Genomic DNA, 18,827 nt, shown 5'->3' with positions numbered 1-18,827 from the left:
TGCTTTTTAGCTAATGCTGTTGGCGGTAGAAATTATGACAGGCTTTCACATTCAATTTTCAGCTGTTTAATTGCATTATTAAAATTTGTTGATAATACAGCCGACTAAATTAATTTCAACTTATATATTCTTTTAGAGTCTACTCAGGGTCTACATTGACATATTTCCTCATTTAATACAGATTGTAATTTCTTATATACTAACCTAGCTAGTTTTCTTATTATTATTTGAGATTTGATTACATTCCTAGTCTAATGTATGCTACTATTTGATTACAAAACAAGAAAATAGTATTTTTAAATAACAAAGAATAAATATCAATTAAGGTGTTTACCGTGACTACCCATCCAAATCGACAGCAGCACATAAGATATGATGATTCATTTTATTATAATGCACAAATATAAAATACTATGATGGTTTATCATGTGGTTGTAACTGATCGAATTCAACCACAAGTTTGCGTCAACTCTATCATATTATCGTACTAGTTATATTAAAAATGTTATCTTCATGTTAGAAAACATTAAATATCTCATACACTACAGATTATTTGATCCTTAACATATAATAATACCACATCACTAGGATAATAACCGCAAACCAAATTAACCAATTCAAACATGGGTTGATGTTGTAACAATAGAGGCTTCTGCACAACGATTTATATAAAATGCCGAATTCATACATTATAGTAGTAACATTTTCTAAGAAGCGACCGTCAATGAAGAACGATGATTGTGAAACACGGGATGAAATTAATTATGTACCTTATATTTGAAAGGAATGGTTTGTCTACAAAGGAAATCTCAGAGTTTCAAGAATGTATATCTTCAAATTTCGAAAAAACTATACACATCTACCATGAATCATCAGCTGTTTTTTCAATGTTTACCTACAGACTATCATGAAAATTGAAAAAAAAAATGAGGTGCCTCACTCGTTCGGAATCTGATCCGGAGGCACTTGACCAAAAATATCCGGGCATCCTTCCCAGTTGCTTTGTTCCCTAGCTTCCCAATACCCGCCAATGTAGCGATAAGAATTGGATTCTTTGGCGAACCAACGAGGTTTCCAGCCTTGTTCTTGCATCTTCCTCGCCTGGAATTAACTCAGTGTTAAGAGGCTGACCAGCAATGCTAGGCAATTCAAAGCATTGAAGGGAACAGGTATGATATGTTACCTGCCGTTGCCTCTGCTCAAGCCTCAGTTTTTCAGCATTTGCCTTCTCGTATTCCCCATTTTCCAAGCACCTTTGATCAGGTCTCAGTCTTGAATCTGTTGGAGGCAGTTTTTCCTGCAAAAAAAGTGTGATAGCTTATAATAACCCACACAACTAGAAAAAGGCCAGATTCAAAAATAATATTTAGCGCGTGTTATTCTTGGCTCCAACAGATGGCTTTCAGTGGAATCACTATAATGGTCATGGAATCTTAACAAAACTAAGACAGTAACTTATAGAACACGACTCATCTAGACCACGATATGACATTAACTCATCACTCATCAGTGGGACTAGTGTTGAAGCAGAGGCAGATTTGCTTCTAAACTTACTTAGATGAAAGGCACATTAAAACTTCGTGTGCTAAAAAATTTACCTCCAGTCCTGGAACTAGCTCATTGAGTGTAATGGCAAAACGTGTCAAATTGTAACGTGTAGGGAACTCCGGAGGCTTGCTACGTCTCCAGAGCAAGTGAGCTTCTGATGAATTATGCCCTTTTCCTTTGAATTCACCATTGACATAATGCATGCTTGTGTCCCACTTCCCAATCAAAGTTGCTGCAGTCTTACCACTCTTGTCTTGGACTAGCCCCTGAACCTGAAATTTTAAATTTGGTTTAATGCAGTGCCTTTAGACTGATAGATTAAAGAGCTTATATCTTTATATAAGTTTGATGGATATGTTTTCTACACAAGGGTATGAGCCTATATCCTAGTTCTTTTTGTTGTTATCCTAGTTTTGGTTACAGCTATATGTTACCAACCAATAAAAACATAAGAAACACCAAATGATCATTTGTCAAAATGCAAAATCGTCAAGGTTAGATACACAATTTACCTGGTGGGGATTTCTATCCATTAAAGACTGCTCCTTAAATTTCAGTTTGCACGAGTAACCACGGTTACCTTGTATCCGCATTGTACCGTAGTGGTCACAATATAGTTTTCCCAGAATAAGGTTGTATATAGATGTTGTTACCTGCGAAACACCAAGGAACCAGGTTACTAACTAAAACCGGCGGGGGGGGGGGGTGTTTGCTGCAGGTTCTCTGACTGATACCTTGCTCCATTGGAAAACTTCACCATCATCAAATTCGAGAGTTAAGGTACCCTCTGGATCAAGCTGAATGGAGCGACCCCAAAATTTGCTTCTCAGATTGCTGTCACCATAGAATCTCCAGCCAGTGCCCTCGCAATGGCAAGCGACAACCATTGGGTGGTGACTAACCTAATGAAAAAGAAAATGATGTTAGCTATTTGTTTGGTTGCAACAAACGCAAACACAAAAGATTTTTTCAAGGGCCGTGACTATTCTATCTCCTTTCCCATTTCCTACCTATTTGTACATTTCATTATTTCTCTTAGCAACAATGCAAGATAGAGCAAAAAATCATAAGCAAACAGAAATAATTTGATCCAGGTATTAAGCAGTGACCTTCTCTGAGAAAAACCGGAGGCCTTTTTCTGGATAATCTGCTTCATAAGTCTCCCCCAGCAATGGGTTAAATGGTTTGCAGATTCTTCCCTCTGTGGAGGCATACCCAGACACGGCAAATGCAGCTACATTTAGAATCCTCATAAGGCTGTTGCCCTACACAGAATTAAAAGGCCTAGATTAGATGCTAAGGGTGCAAACCTTTGGATCACATATGAATAAAACTGACAACTGCTAATCATGCAAAGAAAATTTCTTTTACAAAATATCAGAAAATCTTGTGAATATGCACTGGCATTTTATATAAAAAACTGTTTTCCAGATATGGTAGGATGCATTAGGAACAAGTAACTTAAAATGAGTCAAATCAGTCAATGCAAGAACATAGGAAGCTGAATCATCTAATTTTCTTAGAACCAACTTACCTTTTCCCCCCATTCATTGGCCCGATCTAGTAGATATGAATATTCCATGTCTTCAAAACATTTCTGCAAAGAAGAGAGAGGCTCATTGAAGTAGACTGGGAGACATACTTTTGTAAGGTCCTTCCCAATGTTATCCTTGATCATTGACCACAGGCTCACTCCTTTCTCTTTCTCAACAGGGTCTGGCAATTTCTTCCGACGTTTAACATGAGCAATGTTTGTTCCAGCAGACTTGATGCCAGGTTCAGTATTATCCTCGGCTTCATTGAACTCGTCATCATCATCAGATGAAAAAGACGATGACCTCAAGTCAGACCCATTGCTTTTAAAAGAGCTGGAAGATAGAAAATCCCTGGTGTCAAAGAAAGTATTCTCTTCTTCATCAGTGTCCTCATCAACCACATCCACTCTTTCATTTTCATCTTCAGATTCAGTAGCACTTCCTAGTAGAAATGAAAAAAAATGTAGTAGATATGTAAAAGCTCATCCAACTGGAAAATACACATAAAAGAAACAAAATGTTCATACTACTTATACTATTACAATAGCACCAACTATTAATGAATAATATCCCAATTCCCAAGACATAAGTTCACATATTAAGGGCTGACACAGCATATCAGTCTACTCTTTTATCATCTCGTAGATCACACAGGAAAGTAGCAGAAGCTTCTTACTTGGAGGCACTAACTTGTATCCAACATCTCAAATTCATATTCAAATTTGTGCAAAAACATTTATCATATGCCGAAGAAACCTTACCACTATACTTATCTTTTGCTCTGGCAGATGCTTCTACATCCTTAAACTGTCTTTGGCTTTCGTCGACAACCGTATTCTCCAGATCTACCTTTTCTGTCTACACAAAAGTACCAGCCGATTTTAGCCAAACAATTTGACAGCACAAGAAGTTGTGTATGCAGATACTTTCAGTTCAACGAATTACTTCACTGATCAATTCTCAAGAACGTATATCAGAATTTGATCACCAAAAATCACAATCACCCATCACAACCAACCAATGCAAAGGAGAAAGTGTGAGAACATTTTCCATTCGGATAACATGAAGAAATTGCAAACAAGAAACTAACAAAAGGAAAACACACACCAAGTAATAGAGGATCCTCTTTGTGAAACATGACTGTATAAGGAAATATACTTTACATAATGCAGAATGCAATTAACCGTTGTTCCATGAGAATAGATAACATCACTTCTTACATTTTTTGCTTTCCTTGAATCAAGATTTTATCTACAGGAATAAACCACTCTCAACTTCAGCCCCAGCATAATGTTGAATCACTAATCTTAAAAGAATTCTAATTGGATCAACAAAATAAAGTTTCAATCACTGGACGTCACACTATATATATGGAGTATATAATAGTAGTAATACACAAAGGTATCCTAATTCCTAACCATTTTAAGAAAAACATTCTCATAACTCCAGAGAATGGAAAGCTAAAACCCCAATGTTTGCAGCCACTCAAATAACGCATAAGGTAAGAGAAAAATGGATCACAAGCCCAGGCTCTTAAAATGGATCATAGGGACACTAAAGTCATTTTCCAAATTCCCATGCACAATACATCAAAGAAACTGAAGAAGATTCTGAAATTGGGTTATCAGAGTTTGCATCCATAACCAACACATACCTCTAGCTGTCGGAGTGTATCAGTAAGGAGCCAATACTTCTGGCTCAAGAGTCTGAACTGATTTTGCAGCGATGCAAATTCACTCCTCATTATCTGCTCACTCTCCTCGATCGCAGACTCACTCAAACCTTCTTCCAACAATTTCTGCCTCAACCCTTCAGTTGAGACGGTTAAAGTCTCAATAGGAGCCATTACCTCACTAGTTGACATCCTTGGGAACATGTCCTTCACAGCTTCCAAAGCTTCAAGCCATGCTACGCGGTCTTCTGCACTATCAGCCCTCAGATGGAGCCTCTTTGTACCAGTAAAAATTGAGAATCTCCGATCATCTGATCGGCTCGCTCTGATAGTTGATACCTACAAAAAGTTACTCAATTGAAAAAGACAACGAAACCACATTTTTCAATTTTAATACACACACACACACATCCAGCATATGAGTCATACAAACGGGAGAGGAAAAAGCTTCATGCGCTTACTTCTGTTGATTAACACTAACGTGGAAGATGAGGCAAAACCTCTCACCAGTAAAATAACAGTATTATTTAATCGATAATCATCAAAGTAAAATCATAGATTCGATCATCCACACCAACACGATGCCACAAATTCGAAAGACTAATCTGCAAATGAGCATAACGCAACAGATGCATTTCTTCAAAGATAGAAACTATTCAAACGATCCCAACATAAGCAGCAAATAATAGCAAATAGTGATCTTATATGGAAGAATGGCACATTTTCCAAATGATTTAACTAGCTAGTAGTAATAACATCTCATGCAAATGAATTAGAAGAAACGGAACCTTCAAATGAACTTCTCCAACAGGTTTCCTGCCTTTCATGGAGCCCCAGCTCCCAGTCCTGCGATGCCCGGTAAACTTCCGCGACAACCGCTTCATCGATTCCTCCCCAATCACTCTCGATCCTTTCTCCGTCTGCGGGTTGATCCTATCCGGCCCATTGATCTTATAATAACTCAACACGCCATCCTGTAAAACGAACCACCTAGGCCTCCACCCCTTCCCGTAGTTCACCCACTTATGCAAAATCCCCGAAATTCCATTCCCAACAATGTCATTTATCTTCAGGTCACGGCTGGTGTGATTCTGACTCAGGCTACGGCTGAATACATTGCTATTGAACGAGAAGCCATGATCCAGAAGCGAATCGCGCGACGAGAGAGCCCTAGACACCACCGCGCTCAGGCTCCTTCCGATGACCGGATCGCCCGACGGCGGGAGAGGGGGAGGAGGAGGCGGCAAGTCGGAGTTGGTGTGGATGCTCATCGATGTGATGCAGCAGAAATGATGCATAGCACACGGATTGACTTTAGCATAATTTGGATCGATGCGTCATGGAAATTGCACCGATCGTTCCCCGGAATTCGCGGCGAGCGGCAAATCGGTGGTGGCGGAGAAGCGAATTGAAATGCGCGAAATTAGGCGGTGGAATTTGGAGGAAGGATTCAAGTTATTCAAGTGGATTAGAGATTTTGCGGTTTTTGTGTGTATGGAATTTATTGGATTGGATTTGGAGAGGGGAGGATTTTCCGGCGGCGTTGATGACTTGGCAGTTGTGACGGTGGCGGTGGCGTTTAAATTTAGGTCACGGCCGGCGGTTTTGGGGGTGGGGGTGACAGTGACGGGTGGGAAAACGAAATGGAGCAACGTGGCAGCTAAATTATGTTGCATTTACTTTTTAGGATTTATTTTTAATTGAAGTTAATAAATTAGGACTACTAGTAAATAATTGAAGGTGAATAAATTTAATTATTGAATATATTAATGTTAAAATATTTTTATAGTATTATCTTATTTAACTTGGATATTTTTCAGCTTTATATTTAGAGAGATTTTTGTATTACATTTATTTTACGAAAATTAATATAAGCCAAATAAAAATATTTAAAAATTAGTAACTTTCGAAATTTCTATTTTCCCCCACTATTATCACCTATAATTTAAAAAGGGAAAAAATAAAAACACAACCACGTCATTACCAACCCAGCTGTGTTGAAAGAATTTGTATTTTGGGCACCCACCTATAATAATAAATACTAAAATAATACTATACACATTTTATCGGGAACAAATGATGGCCGCATTAGCTGCGATTTGTCTCTAGATTTGTGGGGACTCGATTCACTTTCAACTTAGTTGGATGCTTCTTCTCTTTTAAACTTTTTCTGCACATATATACTACTCCATATAGCTTAAATTATAAAATACTTTACATATTTCTGAATAATTGTCATATTTTATATCATTACTCATTTAATTGTATACAATTTTGATAAGTCTTTTTTTTTTATCTAAGGTCTTCCGTAATGGACTTTTAAAATAAAAAAAGGGCAATGGGAAGTCTCTAAAGTTAGGTACGTTTTTATCAATGTTTTAAAAACGGGAGCGTTCCGGCGAGGCTACTTGTTCATGGTTCAACTGGTCCAACCGGTCGAACCGTTTTACTGTAGCATTTATATATATATATATATATATATATATATATATATATATAGGGATGTACTAATATGCTAACTAATTTTAAAGTGCTAACGTACATCCAATCACGTGCTGCCACGTGGCACGAAAAATGCAATATTATATACAGAAAAATGCAATATGCATTTGTAAAAGTTATAATTGAATTTCGACAGATTGCATTTTTGTTATATGCAGATTGCATTTTTTATTGTTGAGTTTTGCATTTTCGATATTGACTGTTTAATTTGCATTTTATATCTATACGGATTGCATTTATATATGTGAAAATGCAAAACTTAACAAAATAAAATGCAATTTATGTGAAAATGCAAAACTTAACCATAAAAAATGCAATTTTCCTATAACTAAAATGCAATCTGCGGAAATGCATGAACAACTTCACAAATGTGTATGGCATTTTTATATATATAATATTGCATTTTTCGTGCCACATGGCAGCACGTGGTTGGATGTACGTTAGCACTCTAATTAAGGATGCGCCCTAGTGCTCCCCTATATATATATATATATATATATATATATATATATATATATATAGGGATGTGATCAGGTCCATAACTGATTTTTTGTCAAATATCCAAGCAGATCTCATCCATTCAATTTATCAATCTAATGTCCTGTATTTTCCCATGTGGAATTGCTGGAAATTATTAAAAAAATAAAAAAGGGCATATATGGGAGATTACATATTGGACGGTTATTTGCAATCCCTTGAATCTCTCATTCTTTAAACCATGACGTGATTTTATTTTAGTTAACTTCTAGATTAGTTACCTTAATTAATTTATTCACATCATTTTATCTATTTCAAATACAGATTGCAAAACATAGGCATTCTTTCATTTAATATTTCTTATCGTATTAATGAATTCTACATAATGATATTTTATACTGGTATCTTGTTATTCCATCATTGTTTAACCAAGTATATAATTCCACATGATTAAGTTGTAACTACTTACATTATTGATGAAGTAGGTTTACATTATTTAAGATAATAAACTTTTATACATGATGAATAACATACTGAAACATAATTTGTTAAATAATGTAATATATTCCACGAATATTGTCAACATAGAAAATAATATGTAGTACTACATTACATTTGCAATACTAAATGGAGTACAAAATTCTGATACACTGTTCATGTTCTCCTAAAATAGAGTACATCATCCCTTTTTCGACGACCTCCGTCCCGTACATCCTCTACATCCATCTCCTTAAAGTAATCATCAAAGTCATTTTTATAATCTACTCTTGTCCTCTTCGACCCTGTTTAAAAGTTCATAATAAAAGTGAGATTATAATCGTATGTTGGACAATATACGTCATATATGTGTTAAAATAAAGACATGCTGAAAATGAATAATGTTACATCACCAAATGAATAATGTATCAACATACCAACATGAGACTTGTGTCGTTTACATTATTGCCGTAGAGAGCATACATTACTACATAATGAATATGTTTTAATGTACCAAACTGGGGTAAATAATGTAAACTATAGCACAAATAATGTACACAACAATCCACAATAATGTAGTACAAACATGGCCACTGATGTATGCTGACTATGAAATAATGTATACAACAACCTTGAATAATGTAACGACAACTAGTACAAAAAATGAACATCAATAATGTACATAACCTTGCACATTTGTTTACATTATTGCTTTTATTATCATATATTACTGTCTAAGCACTGATTTAATGTACTGATTGGACTTAATAATGTAACGTATAGCACAAACACCTTGCATTCCAGACCTTGTGCGGATGACAACAATGTTAACAAATATGCTATACGTTATTCTGGATTGTGTATTGCATAATGTATTTCTGTCAATACTTGGTGTGTATTGCATAATGTATCAGTCTCTTATGAACAATGAAACAGAGCACATAAAAAAAAATATCACCACAATCCTTAATCTGTTACATTATTCAGAGTTCAAGATCACAATCCTTAACAGATAGACAAAGCTTACCATCTTTGGTGTTCGAATTGGTCTTGAATGGTCGCCCTCTTTTGACCATGTTCTTCCCTTTTTTCATTGATTAGAACTGAATGAACAAATCATTATGTTGGTATTAAAACATCACAATACTACAATTAATCTCAATAATGTAAAACAAAAATCCAATCTTGGTATTAACTCAGTCGAATCAATGGACTACAAAGCTATATAAAAAAAAAAAACTCAATCCCCGCCGCCGTTTCAATTGTAAAGGCTAGGGTCGATTCTACCGCCGCCGCCGTGTCCCACCATCGTCGTGGTCGTGCAAAGTGGAGAAGGATTCGCCTAGGGTCAGTGATGCTAAATTGAGAGTGAGGGAATGTAGTGACAAAGAAGAATAGGGTTGAATGTGTAGAGATTTTTAGAGAACTAGGTTTTGTAGTCAATTGGGCTGCTTTTGGAGTGAGAAATCGAGAGTGAGGAGAATGTGGGAGGTTGGTTGGAATGAATTGTAGCAAATTTCGGAACTTCCATTTTGAAAACGTGTGATTTAGGTGATGTTCCAAATATACCCCTATAATGTAATTCGGAATTGCCAATAATGTAACACGGAGAAGGATGTATATTATGAATCTCAACCATCCATCAAGTTAATCCTAAGGCTAAAAATACATTTGAACTTAACACTTAAGGTCCACTTGGACCATAATGCTCCCCTATATATATATATATATATATTGGGTGCCTCCTTATTTAGAGTCACAACGTACATCCAATCTGGTGCTGCCATGTGACACGAAAAATGCAATATTTTAAACACAAAAATGCAATCTAGTTGTACATGCATTTTCGCAGATTGCATTTTTGTTGTATGTAAATTGCATTTTATAGTGTTGGGTTTTGCATTTTCACATAAATTGCATTTTTTATTGTTGAGTTTTGCATTTTCACATATAAAAATGCAATCCGTCTATATATAAAATGCAATTTAAACAGTCAATATCTAAAATGCAAAACTTGACAATAAATAATGCAATCTGCATATAACAAAAATGCAATCCGCCAAAATTCATTTATAGCTTCTACAAATGCGTATTGCATTTTTCTGTATACAATATTGCATTTTTCGTGCCATGTGGCAGCACGTGGTTGGATGTACGTTGTAACTTTAAAATTAGTTGTTATACTAGTACACGAAGCTATAAATGAATTTTGGCGGATTGCATTTTTGTTATATGCAGATTGCATTTTTTATTGTTAAGTTTTGCATTTTAGATATTGACTGTTTAAATTGCATTTTATATATAGACGGATTGCATTTTTATATGTGAAAATGCAAAACTTAACAATAAAAAATGCAATTTATGTGAAAATGCAAAACTCAACACTATAAAATGCAATTTACATACAACAAAAATGCAATCTGCGAAAATGCATATACAACTAGATTGCATTTTTGTGTATAAAATATTGCATGTTTTGTGCCACATGGCAGCACCAGATTGGATGTACGTTGTGACTCTAAATAAGGGGGCACCCTAGTGCTCCCCTATATATATATATATATATATATATATAGGGGTGTACTAGTATAACAACTAATTTTAAAGTTACAACGTACATCCAACCACGTGCTGCCACATGGCACGAAAAATGCAATATTGTATACAGAAAAATGCAATACGCATTTGTAGAAGCTATAAATGAATTTCGGCAGATTGCATTTTTGTTATATGCAGATTGCATTTTTTATTGTTAAGTTTTGCATTTTAGATATTGACTGTTTAAATTGCATTTTATATATAGACGGATTGCATTTTTATATGTGAAAATGCAAAACTTAACAATAAAAAATGCAATTTATGTGAAAATGCAAAACTCAACACTATAAAATGCAATTTACATACAACAAAAATGCAATCTGCGAAAATGCATGTACAACTAGATTGCATTTTTGTGTTTAAAATATTGCATGTTTTGTGCCATATGGCAACACCAGATTGGATGTACGTTGTGACTCTAAATAAGGGGGCACCCAAGTGCTCCCATATATATATATATATATATATTAGTCCCATTATCCACAAATCCACTCTTAAAGACCGAACCACCAAACCCTACTAAATTAGGGCTTTTAGATCTAGTTTTTTATGGATAAGATACAAAAATTTATAAATTATTTTCGCCTTCATCACGAGCCTATTTTAATTCATCCGAAGGTAAATAAGTCATACTAACATGTTACGAAGATTTAACTTCGTTCCAGAATATATTACTTCATTCTAGTAGGTTTTTACTTCATTCTAGTAGGTTTTTACTTCATTCCAGTAGGTTTTTACTTCATTCAAGTACGTAAATGTGGTTTCGCTGTTGCGTGCCGTTCTTTCTCTCTACAATATCCATCACCACCGCCATGGCGCTAATATTGGTTTAATAAACACATGGAACAATGTAATAAATTATTGGAATAAAGTATGTGTAGAAGCATTTGAAGTCCTACTGGAATGAAGTAAAAATCTTATCCAATGAAGTAATAACGTTCCTGAATGAAGTAATAAACCCACTTGAATAAATTGCATTTTTAAATGTTAATCAAGCAAAAACCCACGTCAATGAATTTGAATGAAACATATGTTGAATCATTTCAAAACCTACTGGAAGCAAGTAAAAACATGTTGTAGTTTCAAGGTATTAGGTACAGAATGAAGTAATAAACCTATACAATGAAGTAAAATGGGCTAGTAATGAAGCAGAAAAAATTTTCACTGCAGCACATCTCATCAAAAGAACTAGATCTAATGGCCCAGATTTGGTCTCTAGTTCGGTCTTTAAAATTGGTTCGACATTGATCACAACTCTCTCTCTCTCTATATATATATATAGGGTAGGGGAGTATTAGGGTCCTATTGCCCCCTTACCCCTTAGACTCTATTTCCTTCTTAATATCAACCATTAGATTAGTATGATGGACGGATTAGATGAAGCCTCACAAAATCATCCCGTGTTGCATTATTAGATTGTTTCTGTTCATTATATGGGTAAAACTGTAAAACAACCATGAATTAAAACGGAAGGAGCGAGATTTCAGTGGGATTTTCATAGACCTTCCATCTACTCACTCTCTCTCTCTCTCTCTCTCATTCCAACCGTCTCACTCCTCAAACCCACGACTCAATCTCGTCTCCCCCAATTCCCACCCATTTCCAAACCCTAACCGCCACTTCCTCCCACCAAAATCAATCCAGAAGACGATTTTCACCATTTATTCAACCCTCCGACGCCGTTTCACTGTCGAAAATGCACTCACCGTCGATTTTCGTTGTGAAGAGCACCGTGGATCGACGATTCACAACTACAAAGTTTCGGTTTTGTTTTGAGCGTGCCGCCGATCGTCGATTAAAGAGGAACTAACGAAAATGGTGTGCTTCAAAAATCCCTTTCTTGAGTTAGAAACACTCCTAATCGTCGATTGTCTACTTTTAGGAGACAATGTAGTAGGCGATTCACAGTTTTTAGCGTCCATTGAACTTCGATTTCGAATAATGCACAAAAGTTGTGGTTGTTTTCTTTTGGAAAATATGAGATTGTGAGCATTTGATTTAGGGTTCTTCTCATTATTGAAGTGTGTAGTTGATTTCTGAGTTATTTTTTTGCTTCGTCGATTTTAGGGTTCAAACCTTTACTGATTTGGTCGTTTTTGTTTTCGATTCTGTAAAATTGCGTCATTTTCGGTAGCTTTCTGGGTTTGTAGTGGATTTGGATTCAAGAATGAAACTGATGTCGATTTTGTGTCTTACAGAGAACGAATGACGAAGAGAGACAGAACATACACAAGCCTGTTTTGATGCCCCTGTTTTGATGCATTATTTGTTGGTTTTGTGAATTACACATTGGACATTACTGCATTAGTAGTCTGATTTATTGCATTATAAAATGAGAAGCATGACTTACTGTTAGTTACATTATATGTCTGATTCATTGCATTATATTAGCATCGGCTGTGCATCGTGTGATCTGTAGAGTCTATGGGTTGGTTTGCATAACTGGAGAAGCTCAATGCTCCTGAGTTCATTCTTTGATTAATTTTGAGAATCAATAAGCAATCGGTATTTGGTTCAGTGAATGTTATATGATTGCATGAATTATTTGAAGGTTACATACTTGGTGCCCCTGTTTTGATGCATTATTTGTTGGTTTTGTGAATTATGTAGGCTAATCTGTGCATTATGATTGGTATTAATTTCAATTAGGCATTATTAGTTGAGGGAACATCTTTTTTGGTCCACGAACTTTGCCAAAGTATCATTTTAGGTCCGTGAACTTTGAAAATATCATTTCAGGTCCATCAACTATGGGTTAATATCATTTGAAGTACTTTTTAACTATTTCCAAGTTTTTTTGGACAAAAATACCCTTGATACCTTAATGGGTATATATTTTTAATAAACTTATCCTATACTCATATTTTTTATAAATATCTTTACTATATATTTTTGATGAATTTTTAAAATATAATTTGACCTTCAATATTATCACTTAATTTTGTAATTAAGTGACATGCAAGAAAAGATCCTTATTAAATTTTTTATTATTAAAGAAAAGTTCTTTATTCAATTTTAAAATTCTTTAATATAAAAATTGAAGAAGCAATTTTACTTGTCAAATAATTAAGTGATAATATTGAAGGTCAAATTATATTTAGAAAATTCGTCAAAAATATATTGTAAAGATATTTATAAAAAATATGAGTATATGATAAGTTTATTAAACATATATATCCTTTAAGGTATCGAGGGTATTTTCGTCTAGAAAAACTTAGAAATAGTAAAAAAGTACTTCATATGATATTAACCCATAGTTGATGGACCTGAAATGATATTTTCAAAGTTCACGGACCTAAAATGATACTTTGGCAAAGTTCGTGGACTAAAAAAGATGTTCCCTCTTATTAGTTTGGTATGTTGCATTTCACATTGGACATTACTTACTGCATTAGTAGTCTGATTTATTGCATTATAAAATGAAAAGCATGACTTACTGTTAGTTACATTATATGTCTAATTCATTGCATTATATTAGCATCGACTGTGCATCATGTGATTTGTAGATTCTATGGGTTGATTTGCATAACTGGTGTTTGGTGTAGTGAATGTCATTTAATTTCGTGCATTATGTGCTGGAATGTGAGCATTACTCTATTAGGTTTTTGGCATTATGTTTTCACTGACTATTGGTTTATGCATTACACAAAACACAAACTTATACATCTCTGTTTGCTATTCTGTACTACAACATCTAAGCAATGACGAACTGCTTTTGACCAAGCGATTGACGATTTGATTCCAATCGCCTTAGCCCAGAAGGTGCTAAGGCGACTTGGAAATGTTCAGAATTAAGGTTGCTACTGCGCTGCTGACTTCCGCACATAACTCCAAAGGTGCAAACAACCATAGATATGCCACCGAGTTTTGGAAGGAGAGGCCGCCTAAGTTCGTCTTCGAGAAGTGGATCGAAGAGTACAGGCTGAATTGATTGGAGTAGCAGTCATTGAAACGCTATTTACATTTTTTTGAACAATGTAGTTTTTTTTGGATAATGCATTTTAGAAGGTTAAAAAGACGACTTATTTGTTGGGCAGTTTTGAACAATACATAACTCTTGATAACTAAAGCATATATAATGTATGTAATGATCCAAGTAATGCCAATGTACTGATTAATAATGTGAAAAAGGCTAACAAGTTAACTGGATTTTGATGAACACTTGCTAGGCTTGTTAAGATTAATTGGAGAAATAAATCGAATAATGGACATAATGTGCTTATTGATGACCTGATCCAGAAATGGAATCTACAACAAGTTTATTCGTTGCTTGCAATAATGTACATATTCATGAATGATAATGTACGGTAAAAGGTTAATAATGCAAGGCTAATACAATTTTTTGTAATATAAAGTTAAACGCTACAACTAAATAATGAAAACATCTGTAATTGTAATGCACATTAACGGTCTTAAAATGCAAATTTACTATGCATAAAACGTTTAAAGTGATAAGTTAATAGCTAGAAAAAAATAATGAACAATTTCTTCACTTATAATGCACATTAACGTCCAAAAAATGCAGATTTATTATGCATAAACTGTTGGTTTTAATAAGACTAGACCGAAAATGAAAACTAACAATGTTAGTAGGTACAAAAAACATCAAGATTTCCTCTTTCCCTTGCAAAGCTCTTTCTCCTTCGCCATCTCTTTAAGCATTGGACAGTTTCTAGAGTCGTGATGGCCCATCTCATAGCATGCCTTACACTGTCTAAGAGGTCTTTTTGCCTTCTTTATAGCCTTTTCTCTCTTTGAAATCAGGCGGCTCGCAGAGCTGCTAGCATGAGCCTCGCTCGACTTCTTGCTGCCCTCCCTATTGCATACAACAGAGTACCAAGTAGTAACACCGTCTGTCTTCCTCATGCCTTGTTTGCGCGTATCAAAACCAACAGCGCGGGCATATACATCGTAGAACACGAAACCAAAATCAAGCGATTGGAACTTCTGACCAACCACATGCTTCAAATCTGGAGAACATTTAGGTATAACCAACACTGTATAAAACGAGAGAAAAAACGACTCAACAAACATATGCATTTCGTATCATAAATCGTTCATTACAATGTCTAATATACGCATTATATAATGCTACATGTCCAGTATGTGTATATGTTAAAAGAACTCCCTAACCCAACCGAATTGAAAACCCTAGAGGATCCACTGAAACTCATTCACTTTGAAGATAAGACGGGGTACTTACTACATACTACACCCTAGCCCCCAAGGATTGCTAAACCCTTGGGGAATAAATGAAACGTGCGCCAAACATACAACACTATATAAAACGAGAGAAAAAACGCCTCAGCAAACATATGCATTACATATCATAAATCGTTCATTACAGAGTCTATTATAGGCATTATATGTAACAGCCCGCCCTCCTAGGGTACAATAAATGCGGCGGCTGCTACCCAAAACCGACTCCAAAGAAGTAAACATAGGCTAGGGTTTCATTTAAAGAGTATTGACCAAAAGAATTGAAAGAGATATCAGAGTATTAAATGCAACAACTTAACCTAGAAGATTAAAGGAAGAAAAATATCATAAATGACGATCAAAATATCTAGTGAGCACGGCTCATTATCCCAGACGAAATCACAAGAAAAGACTAAGGCTTCAAACCGAAGGCAAGATGCAAATATTCCAAAAAGAAATTCTAAAGTATATCAGAAATTCGGCGGAAAACGACCAAGAGAAAGTATAGCTATGTATGAAGACACAACTACGCTTGAAGTTCAACATATCCTTTTTAATTCATTAATCTGCTCAATACCCGCCACCACTCATCGTCATTCAACCTGCACATAAGGAAAACACATGCAGGGCTGAGTATTTTGAAATACTCAGTGAGCTCGTTGCCAAAACATTTTATAAGTTATGCCACCCTTACCAAGTGAACTCGAGTTTTAAGCAGTTATAAAAGGAATATCACGAGTATCACAAAATATATTTTCATAGACTGGCCAGTCAAAATAACCTCCCATTTTCTCATCAATTAAAAATCATTCCATGGTGCGACGAAAGTGTGGCCACACTTTTCGCCCACGAGACCGGCCGACTAGCAAGGATGGCTCTCGATCCCATTGTGTACACAGCCTGGTAGGGCTTGCGGCCCATACTCAGACCCGAATTCGTATAAGCACATCCAACAATCACATTAAAACAAACATAGGCATGACATAACAGTTAAACCACCCTTATAACACCGAATAACATTTTGACAAAATAAAAGAGAGTTTTAAGAGTAAAGCCCACCTCGATTGCTTAGTTTTCAAGTAGTTTCGCTTTTCCGTTATCCGGCTTCGCAACCAAAGTTTCACCTTTTAATCACATAGGCACATATCACAAATTAGGTTCAATACTACTCTTACTCATGCATGTCTCATTACTTTTCCCTCTTCCCAACGATTCATCCTATCATTACTAATTAATCAAGATCATGTTCATCGCACAAGATTATTTAACCATCAAACACACACTACACAACACGACAACACACACACACACGCCACACACACATACACATGTCCCCACATCCCTTTTTATCCCTCTTTCACTCAACTAAGATGCATGAGGGTTCAAGAAGACCGATTAATCGGTTGGAAGAAGAAAAAGAAGAGGTAGAAGAAGAACAAACATAACTCTTAAACAAAAATACCTCTTTAGCGAAAAACAATCGGTAGAAAACAAGTATTAGCCTTGATTCTTCAAAGTTCTTGGATTAAACTTCAATTTCTTCTCAAAGGATGAAAGATTAATGGAGTAATGTAGGAGAAAAATTGAGAGAGTGTGTGTGATGGAGAGGGCCGAAAATATGGGGGCTAGGGTTGGGGTTTTGGTTCTTACTTATAGAGTTCCACAAGATCTTTAGGTAATTAGAATAGAATATTTGGTAAGATCTCATTCTCCCAATTAAATAAATAAATAAAATAATATTGTGAAGTAGGGAAGAAGAATTAACAAAAATAGGCTAGGCATCTAGCATGGTATTTTCAAAAATTAGGCCTTCCAAAAAGCCAAGATTTTGTTTTGGTATTTTTCCATATAGAATAAAATATCATGGAGCAAAATAAAAATAAGGAAAATCCTCCATGAAGCAAGGTAAGGGGCGATTTCTATGCCTTTTAAATAAGGCATGGATTTCTTGAATATTGACTAAAATAAAGTAAGGCAAGATCTCTTGAAGTATGGAAAGATTTGGTAGAATAATTAAATTCTAGGTATGGAAGGAAATCAAGTAAGGAATCAAATAAAATAAAACAATTCCTTCCTTCCCAATTATAGTGATTTTCGAAAATCACTAGAAGAATAAGGAGGCTCGATTTTTCCATCTCTAAACAAGGAAATAATTGACTCTTAGAATTTAATTTGGATAAATATCCCAAGGATTAAATAAATTCCGGAAAAATAGAAATTCTTTCTCCAAGGGGTCTAGGGTTCGAAAATTACAAGAATTAGGCTGATAAGTATTTATGGAAATTTTCTCTAATATTCTCACTCACCCATAAACAATTAAATTGCCACATAGTCTCATAACTTAATATATCACATGCCACATCATTAAATTAAATAGGTTTGACTTTTCAAACTTTCAATACAAACCCTAACTCAAATCGACCATATCAACTCATGAAATAAAAGCATTCACGACTCCACGTCATCAAATAATTAATTCTAGGGCTTTAATTTAGGGTTCTAAATTCCGGGATGTTACATTATATAATGCTACATGTCCATTACGTGTATAGGTAAAAAGAACTACCTAACCCAGCGGAGTTGTAAACCCTAGAGGATTAACTGAAACTCGTTCACTTTGAAGAGAAGACGTGGTAATTACTACGTACTACACCCCAGCTCCCAAGCATTGCTAAACCCTTGGGGAATAAATGAAACTTGCGCCAAATATACAAACACGTACAGACTACGGAAACGACCATAAAAACTTATTGTATCGATCACAAAAAATTATTTACAATAAACCATTACTCCAACTAATCGGTATTCAAGTGAGCCAA

The 18,827-nt window shown here is 35.2% G+C and overlaps 1 protein-coding gene across 1 annotated transcript; it reads right to left on the bottom strand.

Moving 5' to 3' along the window:
* Positions 1-753: 753 nt before the first annotated feature.
* Positions 754-6,348, bottom strand: LOC125222921 (oxysterol-binding protein-related protein 1C-like). Its single transcript, XM_048125812.2, has 10 exons — positions 5,544-6,348; positions 4,738-5,094; positions 3,845-3,941; positions 3,083-3,525; positions 2,658-2,813; positions 2,283-2,450; positions 2,061-2,201; positions 1,599-1,820; positions 1,184-1,297; positions 754-1,101 (listed from the first exon to the last, which is right to left on the bottom strand). The coding sequence occupies exons 1-10, from the start codon at positions 6,051-6,053 to the stop codon at positions 937-939; spliced, it is 2,373 nt and encodes a 790-aa protein (XP_047981769.1). The 5' UTR covers positions 6,054-6,348; the 3' UTR covers positions 754-936.
* Positions 6,349-18,827: the final 12,479 nt, after the last annotated feature.

Source organism: Salvia hispanica, chromosome 1 (genome assembly GCF_029641045.1).
Source record: "Salvia hispanica isolate PSC_SH4W2 chromosome 1, Shi_PSC_v1, whole genome shotgun sequence".
In the NCBI taxonomy this organism is placed as follows: domain Eukaryota; kingdom Viridiplantae; phylum Streptophyta; class Magnoliopsida; order Lamiales; family Lamiaceae; genus Salvia; species Salvia hispanica.
Note: the sequence above shows the minus strand (reverse complement) of the source record. Positions and strands in the feature narration are given on the sequence as shown.